General features: G+C 42.7%; 1 protein-coding gene across 2 annotated transcripts in view; it reads left to right on the forward strand.

The window, feature by feature from the left end:
• The window catches only part of skic3 (SKI3 subunit of superkiller complex), a 192,866-nt gene that overhangs the window by 17,475 nt on the left and 152,915 nt on the right, over window positions 1-22,476 (forward strand). For both annotated transcript variants that reach the window (XM_063069269.1, XM_063069268.1), the window contains exons 4-6: window positions 8,213-8,304; window positions 11,328-11,403; window positions 18,137-18,277. In XM_063069269.1, coding sequence (XP_062925339.1) covers window positions 8,213-8,304; window positions 11,328-11,403; window positions 18,137-18,277 — 309 coding nt within the window. The remainder of the gene's footprint in view (window positions 1-8,212; window positions 8,305-11,327; window positions 11,404-18,136; window positions 18,278-22,476) is intronic.

The following is a 22,476-nucleotide window of genomic DNA, read 5'->3' on the forward strand; positions in this document are numbered from 1 at the left end:
CAACCGGAACTCATCCCTGCAAGTGGCCTCAGTGCATGTACACCACCTTCCTCGCCTCCATTCGGAGCCTGAAACAGTCTTTCCAGGTGAGGCAACACTTCACCTGTGAATCTGCTGGGATTATCTATTGTGTCTGGTGCTTCAGATGTGCTGGCGGCCTCTGCATTGGTGAGACCGGTTGTAAATTGAGGGAACCGCTTCATCGAGCACCACCACAGCATCTGCCACAAGCAGGACTTGCTGGTGGCCAAACATTTTGATTCCGATTCACATTCCAGTTCCAGCATTTTAGCCCATGACTGCCTCTTGTGTCACGATGAGGCCACTCTGAGTGGATGGGCAACACCTTATGTTCTGTCTGGGTATCCTCCAACCTGGTGGCATGAATATCGATTTCTCCGTCCGAAAAACAAATTCCACCCCCCAACCCCCATCTTCTATTCCCCACTCTGACCTCTTACCTCCTCTCACCTGCCTATCACTTCTCCCTGGGTCCCCTTCTTCTTCCCTTTCTCCCATGGTCCACTCACCTCTCCTATCAGATTCCTTCTTCTCCGGCCCTTTACCTTTCCCACCCACCTGGCTTCACCTATCACCTTCCAACTAGCCTCCTTCTCCCCCCCCCGCCCTTTATTCCTTTATTCTGGCATCTTCCTTTCCAGTCTTGATGAAGGGTCCTGGTCAAAATGTTGACTGTCTACTAATTTCTATCGATGCTGCCTGACCTGCTGAGTTCCTCCGGCATTTTGTGTGTGTGGCTTCAACTGAATCTTCATTTTGTTTTCAGAAAGTCCCAATCAAGAACAACATCTATCAAATAAATGCTAATTGCAATAAAGTTGCAATTTAAAAAAAAATCGTTAGAAATTTTCCTTTTACTCAAGGTTGCTGGTGAATGATCAGTAAAACATGTTTTATGATTGGTATATTTATTCAATGATGTGAACTAAAATGTGTTCCCCAAATGTATTTAACAAAAGAAACAATTCTTAAAATGAAATCATCAAAGCCAGTCACTTTGTAAACAAATTGGTATTCAGGACTGGAAAGGAATAGGGAAGAGGACAGAATAAAAAGGTGGGGAGGGGGGTAAGGGGGACAAGCTGGAAGGTGATAGGTAAGGCCAGATGAGCGGGGGTGGGGTGAAGTAAGAAGCTGGAAGATGACAAGAGGAGAGTGGATCCTGGAAGAAGGGAGAAGGATGAGGGGCATCAGGGGGAGGTGATAGGCAAGGGAGGAGAAGAGGTAAGAGACCAGTACAGGGAGATGAAGAAGAGGAAAGGGGAAAAATAACATAAATTGGAGAAATCGATGTTTATGCTGTCAGGTTGGATGCTATCTAATTGGAATATGAAATTGGTATTAATGTCTATAAATGAGTGAGGACATTTAGAAAAATCTCAATTAGAACTAAAGGTTTTTCTAAAATGAGAAAATGTAAACAGAGTGACCTGAACTTGAGATTACAGTACAGAATCCAACACAGCAATTTAGCATGATTTCTTGTCAGCAATTTGCAAAGCCACTGAGATGTGCTGAAGGCACATGGGAACACCACCTGAACTTCACCTCAAAGCTTTGCAGCATTTTGACTTTAGATGTCTTCATTGTAGCTGCATTTAATTTCTGGAACTTCCAACCCAACATTTATTGTGTTACCTTCATGTGTCATAATACAGTAGTTGAAGAAAGCAGCTTACCTTAGTCACATTAGGAAATAGCTATGAAATGTTGTCTTGTCAATAGTGTTCACATCCTTAATATTTTTTTCAAAATACTTGCTGACATATATGGGCGCATTGCTCACCCTCCGTAAACATATATAGTCCCCTCCGTAAACATATATAGTCTATATTGAAGTTTTTTTTTGACTTTTTAAAAAAAAGTTGAGAAGCTTCAGTCAGAGAAAGCCCAAGATTAACAGCGAGATCTGCAAGTATAGTGCATGGAGTAAAGGCAGATCTAACATACAGAGAGGCTTTGAGGAAAGAGAAGCAGAATAACGGGTGTAAAGGTAGTAAGGTAGAAGGGCTGAAATGTGTGTACTTCAATGCAAGAAGCATCAGGAACAAAAGTGATGAACTGAGAGCTTGGATACATACATGGAATTATGATGTAGTGGCCATTACAGAGACTTGGCTGGCACCAGGGCAAGAATGGATTCTCAATATTCCTGGATTTCAGTGCTTTAAAAGGGATAGAGAGGGGGGAAAAGGGGAGGAGGGTTGGCATTACTGGTCAGGGATACTACTACAGCTACAGAATGGGTGGGTAATGTAGCAGGATCCTCTTTTGAGTCAGTACGGGTGGAAGTCAGGAACAGGAAGGGAGCAGTTACTCTATTGGGGGTATTCTATAGGCCCCCTGGTAGCAGCAGAGATACTGAGGAGCAGATTGGGAGGCAGATTTTGGAAAGGTGCAAAAATAACAGGGTTGTTATCATGGGTGACTTTAACTTCCCTAATATTGATTGGCACCTGATTAGTTCCAATGATTTAGATGGGGCAGAGTTTGTTAAGTGTGTCCAGGACGGATTCCTGTCACAGTATGTGGACAGGCTGACTAGGGGGAATGCCATACTAGATCTAGTACTAGGTAATCAACTGGGTCAGGTCACAGATCTCTAAGTGGGTGAGCATCTGTGGGACAGTGATCACCACTCCCTGGCCTTTAACATTATCATGGAAAAGGATAGAATCAGACAGGACAGGAAAAATTTTTAATTGGGGAAGGGCAAATTATGAGGCTATAAGGCTAGAACTTGCAGGTGTGAATTGGGATGATGTTTTTGCAGGGAAATGTACTATGGAAATGTGGTCGATGTTTAGGGATCTCTTGCAGGATGTTAGGGATAAATTTGTGCTGGTGAGGAAGATAAAGAATGGTAGGGTGAAGGAACCATGGGTGACAACTGAGGTGGAAAATCTAGTCAGGTGGAAGAAGGCAGCATACATGAGGTTTGAGAAGCAAGGATCAGATGGGTCTATTGAGAAATATAGGGTAGCGAGAAAGGAGCTTAAGAAGGGGCTGAGAGCAAGAAGGGGGCATGAGAAGGCCTTGACAAGTAGGGTAAAGGAAAACCCCAAGGCATTCTTTAATATGTGAAGAACAAAAGGATGACAGGAGTGAGGTAGGACCGATTAGAGATAATGGTGGGAAGATGTGCCTGGAGGCTGTGGAAGTGAGCGAGGTCCTCAATGAATACTTCTCTTCGGTATTCACCAATGAGAGGGAACTTGACGGTGAGGACAATATGAGTGTTCTGGAGCATGTTGATATAAAGGGAGAGGAGGTGTTGGAGTTGTTAAAATACATTAGGATGGTTAAGTCCCCAGGGCTTGACGGAATATTCCCCAGGCTGCTCCACGAGGCGAGAGAAGAGATTGCTGAGCCTCTGGCTAGTATCTTTATGTCCTTGAGGTCCACGAGAATGGTACCGGGAGACTGGAGGAAGGCGAATGTTGTCCCTTTGTTCAAAAAAAGTAGTAGGGATAGTCCGGGTAATTATAGATCAGTGAGCCTTATGTCTGGTGGGAAAGCTGTTGGAAAAGATTCTTAGAGATGGGGTCTGTGGGCATTTAGAGAATCATGGTCTGATCAGGGACAGTCAGCATGGCTTTGTGAAGGGCAGATCGTGTCTAACAAGCCTGATAGAGTTCTTTGAGGAGGTGACCAGGCATATAGATGAGGGTAGTGCAGTGGATGTGATCTACATAGATTTTAGTAAGGCATTTGATAAGGTTCCACACGGTAGGCTTATTCAGAAAGTCAGAAGGCATAGGATCCAGGGAAGTTTGGCCAGATGGATTCAGAATTGGCTTGCCTTCAGAAAGCAGAGGGTTGCGATGGAGGGAGTACGTTCGGATTGGAGGGTTGTGACTAGTGGTGTCCCACAAGGATCGGTTCTGGGATCTCTACTTTTCGTGATTTTTATTAGCGCCTGGATGTGGGGGTAGATGGGTGGGTTGGCAAGTTTGCAGACGACACAAAGGTTGATGGTGTTGTGGATAGTGCGGAGGATTGTCGAAGATTGCAGAGAGACATTGATAGGATGCAGAAGTGGGCTGAGAAGTGGCTGATGGAGTTCAACCTGGAGAAGTGTAAGGTGGTACACTTTGGAAGGACAAACTCCAAGGCAGAGTACAAAGTAAATGGCAGGATACTTGGTAGTGTGGAGGATCAGAGGAATCTGGGGGTACGTGTCCACAGATCCCTGAACGTTGCCTCACAGGTAGATAGGGTAGTTAAAGCTTATGGTGTGTTAGCTTTCATAAGTCGAAGGATAGAGTTTAAGAGTCGCGATGTAATGATGCAGCTCTATAAAACTCTGGTTAGGCCACACTTGGAGTATTGTCAACAGTTCTGCGCGCCTCACTATAGGAAGGATATGGAAGCATTGGAAAGGGTACAGAGGCGATTTACCAGGACGCTGCCTGGTTTAGAGAGTATGCATTATGATCAGAGATTAAGGGAGCCAGGGTTTTACTCTTTGGAGAGGAGGAGGATGAGAGGAGACATGATAGAGGTATACAAGATACTAAGAGGAATAGATAGAGTGGATAGCCCGCTCCTCTTCTCCAGGGCACCACTGCTCAATACAAGAGGACATGGCTTTAAGGTAAGAGGTGGGAAGTTCAAAGGGGATATTAGAGGAAGGTTTTTTACTCAGAGAGTGGTTGGTGCATGGAATGCACTGCCTGAGTCAGTGGTGGAGGTAGATACACTAATGAAATTTAAGAGACTACTAGACAGGTACATGGAGGAACTTAAGGTTGGGGTGTTATATGGGAGGGAAGGTTTAAGGGTCGGCACAACATTGTGGGCAGAAGGGCCTGTACTATGCTGTACCATTCTATGTTCTATGTTAAGTTTTTTTTCCCCTTCCTTTTATATCTGCTCAGCTAGGGCAGTAAGAGTGCCAGGCAGAATAGTGGAATCCTCCCCGTGAGGGTTATGGAAGGCAGGGAAACCTCCAGTGTCTCAAAAGCACCAGAATATAAAAGCAAGGCTGTAATGTTGATACTTTAAGAAGCACTGATGAGATGTCACTTTGGAGTATTGTGAGCAGTTTTGGACCCCTTATCTGAGAAAGGATGTGCTGAAAATGGAGCGGGTTCAAAGGAGATTTGCCAAGATGATTCTAGGATTGAATAGCTTGTCATATGAAGGGCCATTTGATGGCTCTGGGCCTGTATTCGCTGGAATTCAAAAGTATGAGGGGGTGACCTAATTGAAACCTATGGAATGGTGAAAATCCTTGATAGAGTGGATGTGGGGAGATGTTTTCTGTGGTGGGGTAGTCTAAGACCAGAAGAGACAGCCTCAGAATAGATGGGTGTCCTTTTAGAATGGAGATGAGGAATTTCTTTCACCTGAGAGTGATGAATCTGTGGAATTCTTCGCCACAGGCAGGTGTGGAGGTCAAGTCTTTATGTATATTTAAGGCAGAGGTTGATTCTTGACTGGTCAGGGCATGAAGGGATACGGAGAGAAGGCAGGAGATTGGGGCTGAGAGGAAAATTAGATCAGCCATGCTGAAATGGCCAGAGCAGACTCAATGGGCCAAATGGCCTAATTCTGCTCCCATATAGTAATAGGAAGAAATACTTTACTGATCCCGAGTGGCAAATTCTTTTGTTACAACAGCAACATTTAAAAACACACTTAGCAGTGTGCAGACATAACTAATAAGAATAATAAAATACACAGTAATAATTACCTGTGTGCAATGATTTGCAATAATGTGCAATAATAATGTATGAAATAATAAAGCAGAGACTATTGTACTATGATGTGTGTTCTGTCGTGCAGAGATGAACTGTTGTATATAGGAAAGATTTTCTGTAACGCTCTTTGTGACAGTGGAGCTGAATGAGTCTGTTTGAAAGGATGCTCCGCTGCTTATTCAGTAGGTCATGGAGAGGATGCGCCCGATTGTCCATAATGGATAATAGTTTGTTTAGTGATCTCCTCTCCACCACTAACTCAACAGAGTCTGGGTTGTAGCCAAAGCTGGATCCAGCCTCTTTGAGTTTATTTAGTCTCTTTGCATCACCAGCGTCGATGCTGCTCCCCAACATAAAGCTGCAAAGAAGACTGCACTCCCTAGAACAGACTGGTAAAAGATCTCCGACATCCTGCTGCATGCATTGAAGGATTTCAGCTTCCTTAGAGAATAGAGTCTGCTCATACCCTTCTTGTAAATTGCCTTGGTGTTGGTTTTCCAGTCAAGTCTGTTGTGGAGATGAACACCCAAGTGTTTGTACTCCTCCACCACTGCAACTACTTTTACCAGAATGTATCCAGGACTTGTCACGGTCCTCTTCCTCCTAAAATTGGTCACCTCCTCCCTTGTTTTGGCCACATTCAAGAGCAGATGATTCCTCCCACACCACTCTGCAAACATGTCCACCAGTCCTCTGTGCTCCAACTCCTGCCCATCTCTGATACATCCAACCACCGCAGAGTCAGCAGAGAGCTTTCAGCAAGTGACAAGACTCAGATTCGTACTGAGAGTCTGAGGTGTACAGTGTGAACAGAAATGGAGACAGGACAGTCCTTGTGGTGCCCCAATGCCACTCACCACTACCACAGACTGAGAACTACCCAGCTGTACAAACTGGATATCTTATAATCTTATGGTCTAAGTGAGTATTGTTTCTGGTTTATTATTATCACATGTACCAAGTTATAGTGAAAACCTTGTCTTGAATACTATCCATACAGATCAGATAATTACAGTGTATTGAGGTAGAACAAGGTAAAATAATAACAATGCATAAGTAAGTGTAAATGTCTCAAAGTGAAGTGCAGGTAAACAGTAAGGTGCAAGATTATAACTGAGTGCCTAGAACATTGGCATTTTAGTGTGTCAGTCAGCCCATTGTCTCTGTGATGGAAATTTAAGGATAATTGTTCAAAAACCTCAGTGGAAAATATAGAACATAGAATAGAACAGCACAGTACAGGCACTTCGGCCCACAATGTTGTGCCGACCCTCAAACCCTGCCTCCCATTTAACCCCCCCACCTTAAATTCCTCCATATACCTGTCTGGTAGTCTCTTAAATTTCACTAGTGTATCTGCCTCCACCACTGACTCAGGCAGTGCATTCCACGCACCAACCACTCTCTGAGTAAAAAACAGAGAAAAATAAGACAATTGCTAATGAAGTAGACTGGGGCAGAGATAATTCAGTTGCAGAAATGCAAAGAGAATTGGAGTGCAGGTTGAAGTAAGTAACGTCTATAACAGAGTGACTTCCATTTTCTGTGGTGCCTACGCAAATGGTTTTACATTTCGTCCATTGTGACGTCATGCAGTTCAGTGGAAATGGTCATGGGAGATGACTATTTTGGAAAATTGGATCTCTGCTTATAATTTTGATTACATTTTGTAGTTAGAATGTAATGCAACAGTTCTATAATCAATTTTAGCAGCCCCATTCTTGTCTCTTGCCAAGCTGTTTGCAGTGTGGTTTTGTTATTTTTGCCATACATGATCATATTTGGATTTGGAATTGAACCAGAAACTGAGACAAGCTCGGCTTCTAACTATAAGATACTGCAGTTACATTACCTTGGTGCTTTATAAAATTTAGTCATGTAATCATTAAAAGACTTTCTACAGTCTGTAATGATCTAGAAGGATTTCGAATTAATCAGGATGAGAATATTGCGATGAGGGAGCAAAGGTGATAGATATGTGGATCATGTTGTAGGGTCCAGTGAAAGAAGTAACGATTTGGATAATCTAAGCTTTCCAAGGTTTGGAAGGTCAGTCAAGAAAACATTTAGGTCATTCGAGGTTGTGATGATAAATGCATTGGGGATGGTTTCATTTGCATTTAGTGGAAATGTTGGCTATTAATATGACAGGATGGAGATGGGCTTACTTTGTCTAAATACAGAAATTCTGTATCTATTTGGGCTCTTGGGTGATGAATGGTATGCTTTATTTCATTGCCACCCTCTTTTCTGTCTTACAAGGTATGCAAGACATTATCTCACTATCTCAGTACATGTGACAATAACAAACCAATTTAATCCATCCCCTGATAACAATCATATCTTCGCTAATTACTGCCAAACAAAAGTCTTATTTGCTTTCAGGGAGAAGAATTGTGAGCAAGTTTTCTTCAGTTAAATTCTATTAAGATTTAATTTGTATAAAAACCAAGGAGGGTTTCTAATGCAATTTCATGTTCTTTCAGGGTTTACAGAATTTGTGTGAGAAAAATAATACATCTGATAACAGACATGAGCTCTTCAGAGTTTATCAGAAGTTAATAGAACTGTTTGAAAGGTAAGCAATGTAATTCTTTTGCATGGTAGTTGAAATAAGTGCAGTTGTTTAAGAGATGGCTCTGTTTGTCTATGCCAAATCTTAATGGTCTTAGAAATATAAATCTTGCCAGATAATGGATTTTTTCCCCTCTCAAGGTCAATGTTCAAGGTTCATTTTATTGTCAAAAGTATGCATGTACAATATAACTCATATTTGTCTTCTCCAGATAGCCATGAAATACACATGAAAAAGTGAAAAAAAGACCCAGAGTTAAGAGAGGTACAATTTCCATAACAGGCAGTGATGCAGCCAGTCAGGATGCTCTCAATTGTGCCCCTGTGGAAAGTTCTTAGGATTTGGGAGCCCATATCAAACTTCCTCAACCGTTTGAGGTGAAAGAGGCGCTGTTGTGCCTTTTTCACTACACAGCTGATGTGGATGCTGAGGAACTTAAAGCTGTTTACCCTTTCAACAGCTCCATCGATGTCAATAGGGGCCAGCCCATCTCTAGTTCTCCTTTAATTCACAACCAGCTCCTCTGTTTTTGCAACATTGAGTGTGACGTAACATAACCAAGTCATCGGACGATTGATGCTAATGAGAGAGATAAGGGAGACAATGGAGAAACGTTCAAAATGTTAATGAGAGAGGAGAGAGAGATATAACGGAAAAGAAACACAATTCAGAATATTGACAGACCGGTTGCTTTGAACCTGAACTGTTTGAATTTGATGGACAGGCGATACCCCAGCAGGGGGATAAAAAGAACAGGTTCGCTAAGGCACGACGCACCACAAGATCACGAGATAACGAGACCCTAGAAGAGCGGTGTGCCCCCACAAGTTGGTGAGAGTTTGGAGGTCTGGTTCGCGGGAACCGACCATAGACTCACAGGGTGTAAAGGTACGATTGGTGGGAACCTGGTGTGTGTGTCTGCCCTTGCCTGGGTGCCGGGTTCACTGTGGAAGAATGGTCATATCCGGAATGGAGGGGTCACAGTCGGTGACCACAGCGGGATAGAAGAAGCCAACTGCGAAGAACATCAAAGGTCTGCCTGAATCAAATTTGCATCCCCCCCCACCCCCAACGGCACAACAGCGATTACTGCGAACTGCACTAAGCTGAACTGAACTCTGCGTCACTTAAGACTGATTATTTTACCCCTAGACTGCGATAGAGCTTGGTTGATTCCTATTACCCTAGTTCTGTGTACATGTGTGTTTTATCATTGCTAACCTGTTGCATTTATATCCGTACGAATAGAGTACTGTGTTACTTATTTCTTTAATAAAACTTTATTAGCGTCCAGTAATCCAGACTCCAATGAGTGGTCCATTTCTGCTGGTTTGGCAACCCAGTTACGAGGTACGTAACATGAGGGAGAGGTTGTTTTCTTGATACCACTGTGTTAAAGAGATGACTTCTTCCCTGTAGGCCGCCTCTTTATTGTTTGGCATTAGGCCAATCAGTGTAGTGTTGTCGGCAAATTTAATTAGCAGATTAGAGCTGTGGGTGGCTCTACAAGGAGTAAAGGAGGGGACTTAGTACACAGCCCTGAGGGGCTCCTGTATTGAGGGTCAGAGGGGTGGAGGTGAGGGAGCCCACTCTTACTTCCTGCCGGCGATCTGAGAGGAAGTCCAGGATCTAGCTACACAAGGCAGGGTCAAGGCCAAGGTCTCTGAACTTCTTGTCGAGCCTGGATGGAATTACGGTGTTGAATGCTGAACTATAGTCCAAAAACAGCATTCTCACATAAGCATCCTTCTCCAGATGTGTAAAGACGGTATGTAGAGTAGCAGCTATTGTGTTGTCTGCCGATCCATTGTAGGCGAATTGTAGAAGGTCCAGTTTGGGGTGGTAGCAAGCTGTAGATGTAGTCCTTGACCAAAGCATTTGCTTATTATTGAGGTGAGTGCGACAGGACGCCCGTCGTGCAGGTATGTTACCATGGTCTGTTTTGGTACAGGGACAATGGTGGATCATTTGAAGCAGGAGGGCACTCTACACTGGGAGAGGGAGAGATTAAAAATGTCAGTAAACACACCTGCCAGTTGTGCTGCGCACATCCTGAGTCATTGCCCTGGGATGCCATCCGGTCTCGCAGCCTTGCGACTGTCCACTCATTGGAGACCTCTGCATACCTCAGAGATGACCAGGTTGCAGGTTTTCCTCGGAGGCTCAGAGTTAGTGACGTCAAACTGAGCGTAAAAGCGATTGAGCTCATCTGCGAGAGAGGCCACAATGTTGGTGGCACCACTACATTTGGCTTTGAAGTCTGCGATGGTATGCAGCCCTCGCCACAAGTCACGTGTGCTATTCATTGTGAATCTTGACTCAATCTTGTCCCTGTATTGTTGTTTCACAGCCTAGATAGCTTTGTGCAGATCGTAGCTTCTTTTCTTGAGCTCAAGCTGATTGCTGACAATGTAAGCTCTGTGTTGCACAGTAAGTGCTGCTTGCATGGAACTATTGATCCAGGGTTTCTGGTTCGGGAAGACCCTGACCAACTTCTGGGAACAACATCGTTGATGCACTTCCAGTTGAAGCATGTGACTCCATCCGTGAACTCAGAGACATCCTCATTTCAGAAGACATTTCTGTCGACGTCATCGAAGCAGTCCTGCAGCATAGTGACTGATTGGTTGGACCAACAGTGGATGATTTTAACTATGGCTGCCTCTTGTTTCACCTTCTGTCTGTATGTCAGCAAAAGCAGTACTGAAGAGTGGTCTGATTTTGCAAAAGCTGGGCAAAGGAGAGCTTTGTAAGCATTGCGGAAGGGAGTGTAACAGTGGTCAAGTGTCTTATCTCCACGAGTGCTCACCTGGATGTGCTGACAGAACTTCAGAGAGACTTTCGTCAGCGACGCTCGATTAACGTCACCGGCGATGATGAAGGCAGCCTCTGGGTTGCAGTCTCCAGTGTATTGATGGTCTCGTAATCCAATTTCTTCTTCTTTTCAATTGCTAATTAAGTGCTTAATGATACTCAGTATATTTTGATTGGGCAGATATATAATTCCTTTTTTTTCTGTTTTGCAGTTCTGATAAACAAAAATGGCATGAGGTCAGCTTAAAATTAATCGATCTCTATCATCAAGAGAAAAAATACTCAGAGGTGAGCATTTAAGGCATTTTCTATTCACTGTGCAACATTACTGCATTATGGTGGATGGAATCAACAGCCAAAAATTGCAGAAAATGTTTGTGCAGTTTGTTTTGCTCACATTTTATTGCTTTTGTTGATGTTTCATTTATATTCAGAATATCTAGCAAGGTCACATTTATTGCTCATTCCCAATTGCCCGGAGAAGGCTACTTACTTGAATTATGTGGTGATGTTTCTTCCTTGATGGTTAATTTTAAGTTTTTGAGTCATCATGAAGGCTAATTTCACCACAAAGCCAGGTTGTATCTGGCTTGTGGGTGAAGATGTTGATTATGTTGCTAAAACATTACTACTCCTGTATTTCTCTGATTGGTAAGTCACTGGTTGAGTTCAGAGCTTTTGAGGTAAGATCAGAATTGCCACAATGCTTTCAGTGATGTTGGTAGATTTTGACTCCAGTACTGAAGCAGCTTGAATGTTAGCAAATTTCTTTAAAATGAAGGACTTCAAGAAAATGCTGTGTAAGAAAGAGCTGTCTATTCTTGTCCTATTAATAGCAATAGAGTCATGTAGCCAAGGAACTTATAGAGCACAATGTCCTTGCCTACCTTTGAGTTTCCATCTTTACTCATTCCATTTTCCAGCCATTGGCTAGCAGCTGTCTATGCTTTGGTGATTTATAAGCTCATCTAGATATCACTGAAATGTTTGCACGGTCCCTCCCGCCACCACCCATTCAAGATGCATTCCACATTCCTTTCCAAACCTGCTGGCTCTCACTTGAAACCTACACCATGTCACAAGAGAAAATCTGCGAATGCTGGAAATCTAAGACCACACACAAAATGCTGGAGGAACTCAGCAGGCCAGGCAGCATCTATATAAAAGAGAGCATAAGTACATAAGAGCAGGAGTAGGCCATCCGGCCCATCAAGCCTGCCCTGTCATTCAATAAGATCATGGCTGATCTGTCCGTAAACTCAGCTCCATCTATCTGCCTTTTCCTCATAACCCTTAATTCTCTTTCTATGTAAAAACCTAACGAACTGTTTCTTAAATATATTTAGTGAAGAATGTTTGACATTTTGGGCTGAGCTGAAACATAACCGTGTTATGTATCTTACTATTTACCCTATGACAGCCCCTCGTAATTTTGTATACTCCGGATTTCACTTCAATCTCATCCACACTGCCCTGTTCTCCTCGCAATTGAACTCCCAGGCACCATCCGAATGAATCCCTTCTGTGTGCAAAGATATCCTCCCAGAGTGTAGTGACCATAGCAGAACACAGTATTCCATCTGTGTCTTAATCAATATTTTATAAAGTTGTACCATAAGCATCTTGCACTTGTGTTCTATGCCTTGTTTAATATAGCTAAATAATTTATCTTACCTACCTACAGTATCCTCCTACCTTCAGTGATCCTTGAACTTGTATACCACCATCCTCTGCTCCTCAGTTCTGCCTAGGATTTAATACTAAGACACGTACAGTGAATGTTGTTATTTCTACCAAAGTGCATCAGTATCTGCTTATCAGGATAAATTCCATCTGCTATTGCTCACCCCATCTTGCCAATTCATTAATGTGCTGTAACCTAAGATGACTTGCTTCACTATTGATAACACCAATTTTGTTGCCCATTTTGAACATACTAATCATACTGCAATATTCTTATCCAAATTGTGAATGTATTTACAAGCAGCACCCATCCCTGTGGTCATAATGTTTAAACTCCAACCACAAACACATCTCTCTTATGTCTTCAATTACCAAACCAATTTGCCTTGGATGTCATGGAGTCTTACCTTTTGGACTCGTCTTGCACGTGCAAATCCTTGTGGAATCAATTGCAGTGCCTTCTTCTATAAGCTTTGTCACCTCCTTGTTTAAAAAAAAATTAGCTTGGCTAGACAGGATCTCCTACTGACAAAGCCACACTATCTTTGATTTGTCTCTGCTTTCCCACTTCTAGATTAATCCTGTCCCTCAGAATTTTTTGTTCCAATTACTCCTAATAACTGAAGTTTGACCAGAAATTACCTGGCTAATCACTGTCTTTCCTGAGTAAAGATACCTCATTTGCTGTGCTGGAGTCATGGAGCACCTCACCTATTGCTGGTAAAAACTTCAAAAATTTCTCTGAGCCCCATGTTGCTTCCCATAGTAACCTGAGATGTAATTCATCAAGGAAGGGAATTATCCACCTTCCCTTTTCTGAATTCTCCAGCTACAAGGCCCTCCTTGATCAAAGCTGTTGGGAAGTGTTTGTTTAAGAGGGGGATCCAAACCTACTGTATGCCAGTGACCAATACCATTAATCAAGGTGTCCATTAACCCCAGGCTGGGAACCCCTGATTTAACATCTTACCTTTGTTCTCTGGCTTCATACATTGTACCCTAATGAGCCCTACACTCTCCCTGGTTGTACTCTTGCTCTTAAATGTTTCAGGATTTTCTTAATCCTTATTTTATGCACTCTCTTTGCCCTCTAATTTTTTTAAGCTACGCTCTTTATAAACTTTCTCCTTTTATGAACATTCCTCCTTTTCAGTTCTATATCCGTGCCATCTGTTTATACACAAACCATTGATATCCCCGACTTCAGATTTTATTTGGACTTGGCATTTGTCTTGACCTACATAGAACATAGAAATCTACAGCACATTACAGGCCCTACGGCCCACAATGTTGTGCCGACCATGTAACCTACTCGAGAAACTGCCCAGAATTTCCCTAGTGCATAGCCTTCTACTTTTCTAAGCTCCATGTACTCTACCTTAAAAGAGCCCTTTGTCTCTGTTTCCACCACTGCCACTGTCAGTGCACTCCACACACCCGCCACACTCTGGGAAAAACTTAACCCTTGACATCCCCTTGGTATCTATTTCCAAGCACCTTAAAACTGTGCCCTCTCGTGTTATCTATTTCATCCCTGGGAAAAAGCCTCTGACTATCCACATGATCAATGCCCCTCATCATCTTATACACCTCTAATCCTCCGTTGCTCGGAGGAGAGAAGGCCAAGTTCACTCAACCTATTTTCATAAAGTATGCTCTCCAATCCAGGCAACATCCTTGTAAATCTCCTGTGCACTCTCTATAGTATCCATATCCTTCCAGTAGTGAGGTGACCAGAAATGAACACAGTACTCCCAAGTGGGGTTTGACCAAGGTTTTGTATAGCTGTAACATTACCTCACGACTCATTACCTCAGTCCCACTGTTGATGAATGGCAACACACCATATGCCTTCTTAACAACACTGTCAACCTATGCAGCAGCTTTGAGTGTTCAATGGACATGGACTCCAAAATCTTTCTGATCCTCCACACTGCCAAGAGTCTTACCATTTATAGTATATTCTGTCTTGAAATTTGACCTACCAAAATGAACCACTTCACACTTATCTGGGTTGAAGTCCATCTGCCACTTCTCAGCCCAGTTCTGCATCCTAATGATGTCCCGTTGTAACCTCTGACAGCCCTCCACACTATCCACAACACCCCCAAACTTTGTGTCATCAGCAAACTCACCAACCCACCCTTCTACTTCCTCATCCAGGTAATTTATAAAAATCACAAAGAGGAGGGGTCCCAGAATAGATCCCTGCAGAACAACACTGGTCACTGACCTCCATGCAGAATATGAACCATTTACAGTGATCTTTGCTTTCTGTTGGCAAGCCAGTTCTGGATCCACAAAGCAAGGTCTCCTTGGATCCCATGCCTCCTTACTTTCTGAAGGAGCCTTGCATGGGAAACTTATCAAATGCCTTACTGAAATCCATATACACTACATCCACTGCTCTACCTTCATCAATGTATTTTGTTATATCCTCAAAGAATTCAATCAGGCTCGTAAGGCATGACCTGCCCTTGACAAAGCCATGCTGACTATCCCTAATCAGATTTTGTCTCTCTAAATGCTCATATATCCTAAACACAAAATAATCTGCAGATGCTGTTGTCAAAGAAACACTCACAATGCGCTGGAGGAACTCAGCAGGTCAGTCAGCATCAGTTGAAAAGATTAGTCGACGTTTCGGGATGAAGGGTTTTGGCCCAAAACGTCGACTAATCTTTTCAACTGATGCTGACTGACCTGCTGAGTTCCTCCAGCGCATTGTGGGTGCTCATATATCCTGACTTTCAGGATCTTCTCCAACAACCTGCCCACCACTGGGATCAAACTCACTGGTCTATAATTTCCTGGGTTACCTCTACTCCTTCTTTAACAAGGGAACAACATTTGTAACCCTCCAGTCCTCCGGTACTTCTCCCATCCCTACTGATGATGCAAAGATCATCATAAGAGGCTCGGTAATCTCCTCCCTTGTTCCCACAGTAGCCTGGGGTATATCTCATCCGGTGACTTATCTAATTTAATACTTTTCAAAAGCTCCAGCGCATCCTCTTTCTTAATGTCTATATGTTCAAACATTTCAGTCCACTGTGTGTCATCCCCACAATTGCCAGGGTTTTTTTCCCTGGTGAATACTGAAGCAATGTATTTATGAAGTACCTCCACTACCTCCTCCAGCTTCATGTATATGTTTCCAGTATCACACCTGATTGGTCTATTCTCACACCGCTCATCCTCTTGATCTTCACATAGTTGTAGAATGCCTTCGGGTTTTCCTTAATCTTTCTCACAAAGGCCTTCTGATAGCCCCATCTGGCTCTCCAAATTTCATTCTTAAGCTCCTTCCTTGCAACCTTGTAATTTTCTAGAGTTCTAACAGTACCTAAATTCTTAAACCTTTTGTAAGCTTTTCTTCTCTTAACTAGGTTTTCTACATCCTTTGTACACCATAGTTCTTTAACCCTTCTATCCTTTCCCTGCCTCAGTGGAACATACCTACGACAAACTCCATCCAAGGGTTCCCTGAACGTTTGCCGCAATTCTGCTGTGCATTTCCCTGAGAACATCTGCTCCCAATTTATGGTCTGAAGTTCCTTCCTAATAGCATCATATTTCTTCTTACCCCAATCAAATGTTTTCCCAAATTGTCTGCTCCTATCCCTCTCCACTGCTTTGATGAAGGAGATAGAGTTTGTGGTCAAGATCTCCAAAATGCTCTCCCACTGAGAGATCTGACATCTGACTTGGTTCATTTCCCAATACCAGATCAAGTACAGTCTCTCCTCCAATTGGTTTATCTACATATTGCGTCAGGAAACCTTCCTGAACACACCTAATAAACCCCATCCCATTTAAACCCTTCGTACTAAGGAGATGCCAATCAATTTTAGGGAAGTTAAAATCTCCCAACTACCCTGTTATTATTGCACCATTCCAGAATCTGCCTCCCTATCTGCTCCATGATATCCCTGTTACTACTGGGGGATCCATAATAAAGTGCCCAGTAGAGTTATTGCCCCTTTCCTGTTTCTGACTTCCACCCACTCTGACTCAGTAGACCATCTCTCCATGACTTCCTCCTTTTCTGCAGCCATGACACTATCCCTGATTAGCAATGCCGCGCTCCCACCTCTTTTGCCTCCCTCTCTGTTCTTTTTGAAACATCTTAAGCTGGCACACTCAGCAGCCATTCCTAGTCCTGAGACATTCTCCAAGAATCTGTAATGGCCATAACGTCATAGTTCCACATATTGAACCACGCTCTAAGTTCATCCGCCATGTTTAAGATGCTCCTTGCATTGAAATAGACACATCTCAAACCAGTAGGGTGAGTGCATCTTTGCTCTAACATCTGCCTATCTGTCCTCACAAACTCGCTACAAGCTGTCTCTACTTGTGCTCCAGCCTCCCCATCCTCTGCCTCTTCACTTCGGTTCCCACCCCTCTGCAAGTTTAGTTTAAACCCTCCCCAACAGCATTCGCAAACCTCCCTGCCATATTGGTCCCCCTCGGATTCAAGTGCAACCTCTCTTTTTTTTGTACAGGTCACACCTGCCCCAGAAGAGGTCCCAATGATCCAAAAATCTGAATCCTTGCCCCCTGCTCCAATCCTTCAGCCACTCATTTATCCTCCACCTCATTCTATTCCTGTACTCACTGTCATGTGGCACAGGCAGTAATCCTGAGATTACTACCCTTGTGGTCCTACTTCTCAGCTTCCTTCCTAACTCCCTGTATTCTGCTTTCAGGACCTCCACCCTTTTTCTACCTATGTGATTGGTACCAATATGTACCATGACCCTCACCCTCCCATTTCAGGATATTGTGGACATGTTCAGAAACATCATGAGCCCTGGCACCTGGGAGGCAAATTGCCATCCTTGTTTGTTTATCGCACCCACAGAATCGCATAAATATCCCTATCTGTGACCTTTGACACTTCTGGAAGTACATTGGCCATGAGCTCCCTCAATATCACAGTTATTTGTCTGTCTGTCTGTCTACCTACTTACTTAACCAAGTAGCCACCTACCGCTGAACAGGCCCTTCTGGCTTAATGACCAATGAACCTACTAACCAGTAGGTCTTTGGACTGTCAGTGGAAACACACAAGCACACAGGAAGAACATACAGATTTTCTGACACAAAAAGCCGGGATTGAACTCTGATGCCCTGAGCTGTAAGAGTGTCGTGCTAATCACTGGGCTACCATGACCAACTCCTACTCATCAGATGATCACTTAGTGACTTCTGCCAGCTCCTGCCTCTTGGATTTGAAATCTGTCTTCCCCATGATCAGGTTCTTGTTTTCTAGTTCATCCACATCCTTTTCCGTAGGTACCTGAATTCTCTGTTGATGGTATCTCTGTTGCAGGCTGCTAAAACATGGAATCGATTAATACAGCTAAAACAACAAGATGGAGCTGAGAAGCAAGAACTTCATCAATTGTGGAGGAAGATGATCCAGTTACTTGTTGGCAATATAGAGAGTCAAGATAGCGAGACTCAACAATTGGTAACAGAGACATTTTTTTCCCTTCTTGCATTTTGTTGTAGCACAGAAGCCATTTAGTCTATCAAGTTCATGCCGCCTCTCAGCATTCACATAACCTCCAATCAAATTTTCTCCCTGAGTTAACACACAGTGTTGTGCTAAAGTCTTTTGTACATATATATAGCTAGGGTGTCTAAGATTTTTGCACAGTATTTTAACTTTATGTATTGCACTGTATTTCTGTCACACAAAAAAGAGGAAATTTTTTTAACGTGAGTGATAATAAACCTGATTCTGATACGGGTCTCTGTTGTGGACTGAGAATGGGAAGAGGGCAGGGAGAGCGGAATCATGGTTGAGAAAAGGGCAAGGTGGAGGGGAGGGAGTTTTAGTCGTAATAATCGATAAACCAATTGTTTGCAATCAAATGACCTTGCCTGGTGTCTGAGGGTTGTGTGTGTCTATATCCACGCTAAAGTTCAAAATACATTTATTATTGAAGTATGTATAAATTATAGAACCTTGAGATTCATCTCTTTACAGGCAGCTGGAAAACAAGAAACCCAAAAGAATCCTATAATAAAAGACCAACAAATCACCCCCCCCCCCAACCGTGGCACTCCTTCTCTGCCACCTGTCCCACACCCCCTGTAGAACTCCACAGTCTGGAGGATAGATTTCAATCATTGGCGTTTTCTTTTCTATTCCTCATTCAAACATTCCTCTGCAAAAATCCAAAAATTGTTTTTAGTTTTGCTCTGTAAATATGGTGTAAACACGTGGTTTTATTAATGCTGCAAAATATAGATCAGTATGTTTTTTTAATCAATAATTGCATTTAATGTGTTCAAATTAATAATATACTGTGTTTTCAAGAAAAAAGTTGAAAAGTGTTTTAATTGTATCTTTCTTTCAAAGGGGTAAAATGTAAAACTTCGTCTTTCAGTGGGTTTGCTATGGAGGATTGCAATTTATGGTCATTTGTGATCACCGCAGGAAGTTCTGTAGGCACGAACGAGATTCCCGGATATGTCTGTTGCCTTTTGGGTGCCGGGGTCTGGGCTGTCTTGGATCGAGTCTTCAGCATTCTTAAGTGGGAGGGTGAGCAGCCATAAGTCATGGTCCATGTAGGGTAGGTCGAGTGACGAGGTTCTGCATGGGTTGTAATCCCAGAACTGCTACCCGTGATGCATGCTAGCGAGTCCATAACTAGGAAGATTATACAGTTTAATATGTGGCTAACTAGTTGCTATAGGAGGGAGGGCACAAGATTTTTGGATCATCAGGCTCTCTTCCAGTGAAGGTGGGACCTATACAGAAGGGACGGTTTGCACCTGAACTGGAGAGGGATTGATATTTTAGTGGGAAGGTTTGTTAACTTAGGAATTAATAGGTAGACCACGGTGTGACTAGTTTCCTGAGCTGCATATATTTCAATGTAAGGAGCATCGTAGGAAAGGTGGGTTATAGTGCTGAAGATGAGGTAGCTGGTTCACAGACAGGCGATGTTTGTAGTGAGCAGAGGCTATTGATAGGGCAAAATTGCAGTCAACAAGATGAGTTGCAAGGTAAAAGTTGAAAAGGGTGAATAGAGGATGGAAGGTCTGGATATGTGCAGTGTGGTGAATAAGGTAGATGAGCTTGCAGCACAACTGCAGATTGGCAGGCATCACTGAAACATGGCTGAAAGATGATTGCTGGGAGCATATTGTCCAAGGATTCACATTATATTGAAAGGACAGGCAAGAAGGCAAGAGGGGGTGATGTTGCTGTTTGGTTTAAAAAAAATGAATTCAAACCATTAGAGGTGATATAGGGTCGGAAGATGTTCAATCATTATTGTGGATAGAGCTAAGGAACTGCAAGGATACAAAGACCCTGATGGGCGTTATATACAGATCCTCAAACAGTAGTAAGGATATGGCCTACAAATTACAATGGCAGATAGAAATTACATGCCAAAAGGGGAATGTTACAATAGTCATGGAGAACTTCAGATTGGTGCTGGATTACAGGAGGGTGAATTTCTAGAATGCCTATGAGATGGCTTTTTAGAGCAACTCGTAGTTAAGCCCTCCAGAGGATCAGCTACTGTATTCTGGATTGGGTGTTGTGCAATGCACCAAAATTGATGAGAGAGCTTAAGGTAAAAGATCCCTTTGGGGCAAGTGATCATTGTATAATCAACTTCACCCTGAAATTTAAGAATGGGAAGCTAAAGTCAGATGTATTGGTATTACAGTGGAGATTAGCACAAGTCTCTGAGTGTCATGGCCTGAAATTGACTGTCCTGGAGCCAGATTTCTACAATAAACAGGAATGTAACAGTTCCTCATCTCATGCTGGTTCAGCAGGCAAGTGCAAAACAAGCCGCAGACAATCCAGCTTGTCATTTACACTGAAGAGTTGCACCGTTGGGAGGGTCCAGCCCCCACCCCAGTGCAGATGCAAATATAAATAAATAGCAATAAATAACGAGAGCATGAAATAACAAGATAAAAAATACTTAAAGTGAGATCATTTGTTGTGGGAGCTTCCTCATTCCTTATTCCACATTTTTCTTGGTGCTGCCATCAGGTAGGAGGTACAAGAGCTTCAGGACTCGCACTACCAGGTTCAGGGACAGTTACTACCCTTCAACCATCAGGATCTTGAATCTGTTCTCTCCTACATGGCCTCCAGCACCTCCTCCCCTAAATGTCTATAACAGGCGACACTGCGGCATGAGGGCTGTAAAAGCCCAAGAAAATCTTTCTCGCTATCAAAACAAGTTTTCCTCCCTTCTGCAGTCTGGCTAATCATTCCTCCTACGGTCACATCCAGGTTCTTAATTGTACATCACAACCATCAAAAAAACACAACACTAATCTTAGTGTTCTATGACATTCAGTAATTTCAGTGCTTTGCTTCCGCATTAGTCTTCATGAAAACTTTGAGAAATTCTTGAAATTAATGATGGCAAAATTTCCAATAACTTATTGACTGGCCCTGAGGACATTTTTCTGAGTTTGTGAATTTTATTGCCTTGGTTGAAATATTTCAGTTATTCACTCTTGTACATAATTGGCACCTTAGCTTTGAAACTGTTAACAGATTTTTTAATCATGTACATCATCCAACTTTTTACTTGTAAACTACAGGTAGTAAATTTTTTACATTTGTAAACCCTCTGGGGATCAAATCTGATGTGATGAGACCTCAGTGAATATACTGAAATCAGGTTGGCAACCCAAGCTGTGTGATATTTTTAAAATGAGCCTTGCTGTGACTCAGCAATGAAGCCTTTATGACTTATTACCATAACAACAAAGGTCCAGTTAACTGTTGTCAGGCCTTTTTTTACTTCAAGTCCTTATGTTGCACACGTTTTAAAGATTTTCAAATTGGCTTAATTTGAACTTCTAGAGTGTGACCCTTTGATTGTAAAATAGGATTTTAAAAGTTACTTTTAGAATTTACTGTCATAATTAAGAATTACAAGTTAATGTTGTATAGTTATTTTATCCTTGTAAGGTGTATATCCCTTTCCGTTGTTTAACTGATGATAGCAATTTAGAAAATACTTAGTGTCACATTCCAGTCCTAGATTTGAGCATAAATTCCAGATTGGTGTATTCAAACTCTGGGGTTTGGACCATATTAAGGGTTGGTGTTGAAGACAATAGAATACCATAGTGACTGGTACTTCTGTGCAAATGGTGGATCAAGGAAGAGAAGCTGCTTAGCATGTGTAGTGCTGCCAAATGGTACACAGATTTCTACTGGCCATGAAGCCTATAGATGATATAGGCTGCACTCCGATCATCTGGCACACTATTCAGTTATTTCCTTGATTCTTTATCTGAATAGTCCCTAACCCTGTTTTGCTGCCACCCAACCTTTACTCTGTATCACTTCCCAGTCCACAATGCATGGGTTCAAATATCAGAGACACTTCAGCTGCCCATCCAGGAATCACAGTGTCTTATCTGGATTAAAGAAGTACTTGGGTTGAAATGTGTTTGTCAAAGCTGCATCTGCCATTAAGTGGGCATCAAATCTACTGGTCACATTTTGAGGAACAGTCGGGGACCTTCCTAATCTCCTATTGGACATTTTTCTCAGTGATGCCATCAGGTAGAAAGTATAAGAGCTTCAGGACTCACACCACCAAGTTCAAGAACAGTTACTGCCCCTCAGCCATCAGGCTCTTGAACAAAAGGGGATAACTACACTCATCT

The sequence above is a fragment of the Mobula hypostoma genome, chromosome 16 (assembly GCF_963921235.1).
Source record: "Mobula hypostoma chromosome 16, sMobHyp1.1, whole genome shotgun sequence".
NCBI lineage: Eukaryota > Metazoa > Chordata > Chondrichthyes > Myliobatiformes > Myliobatidae > Mobula > Mobula hypostoma.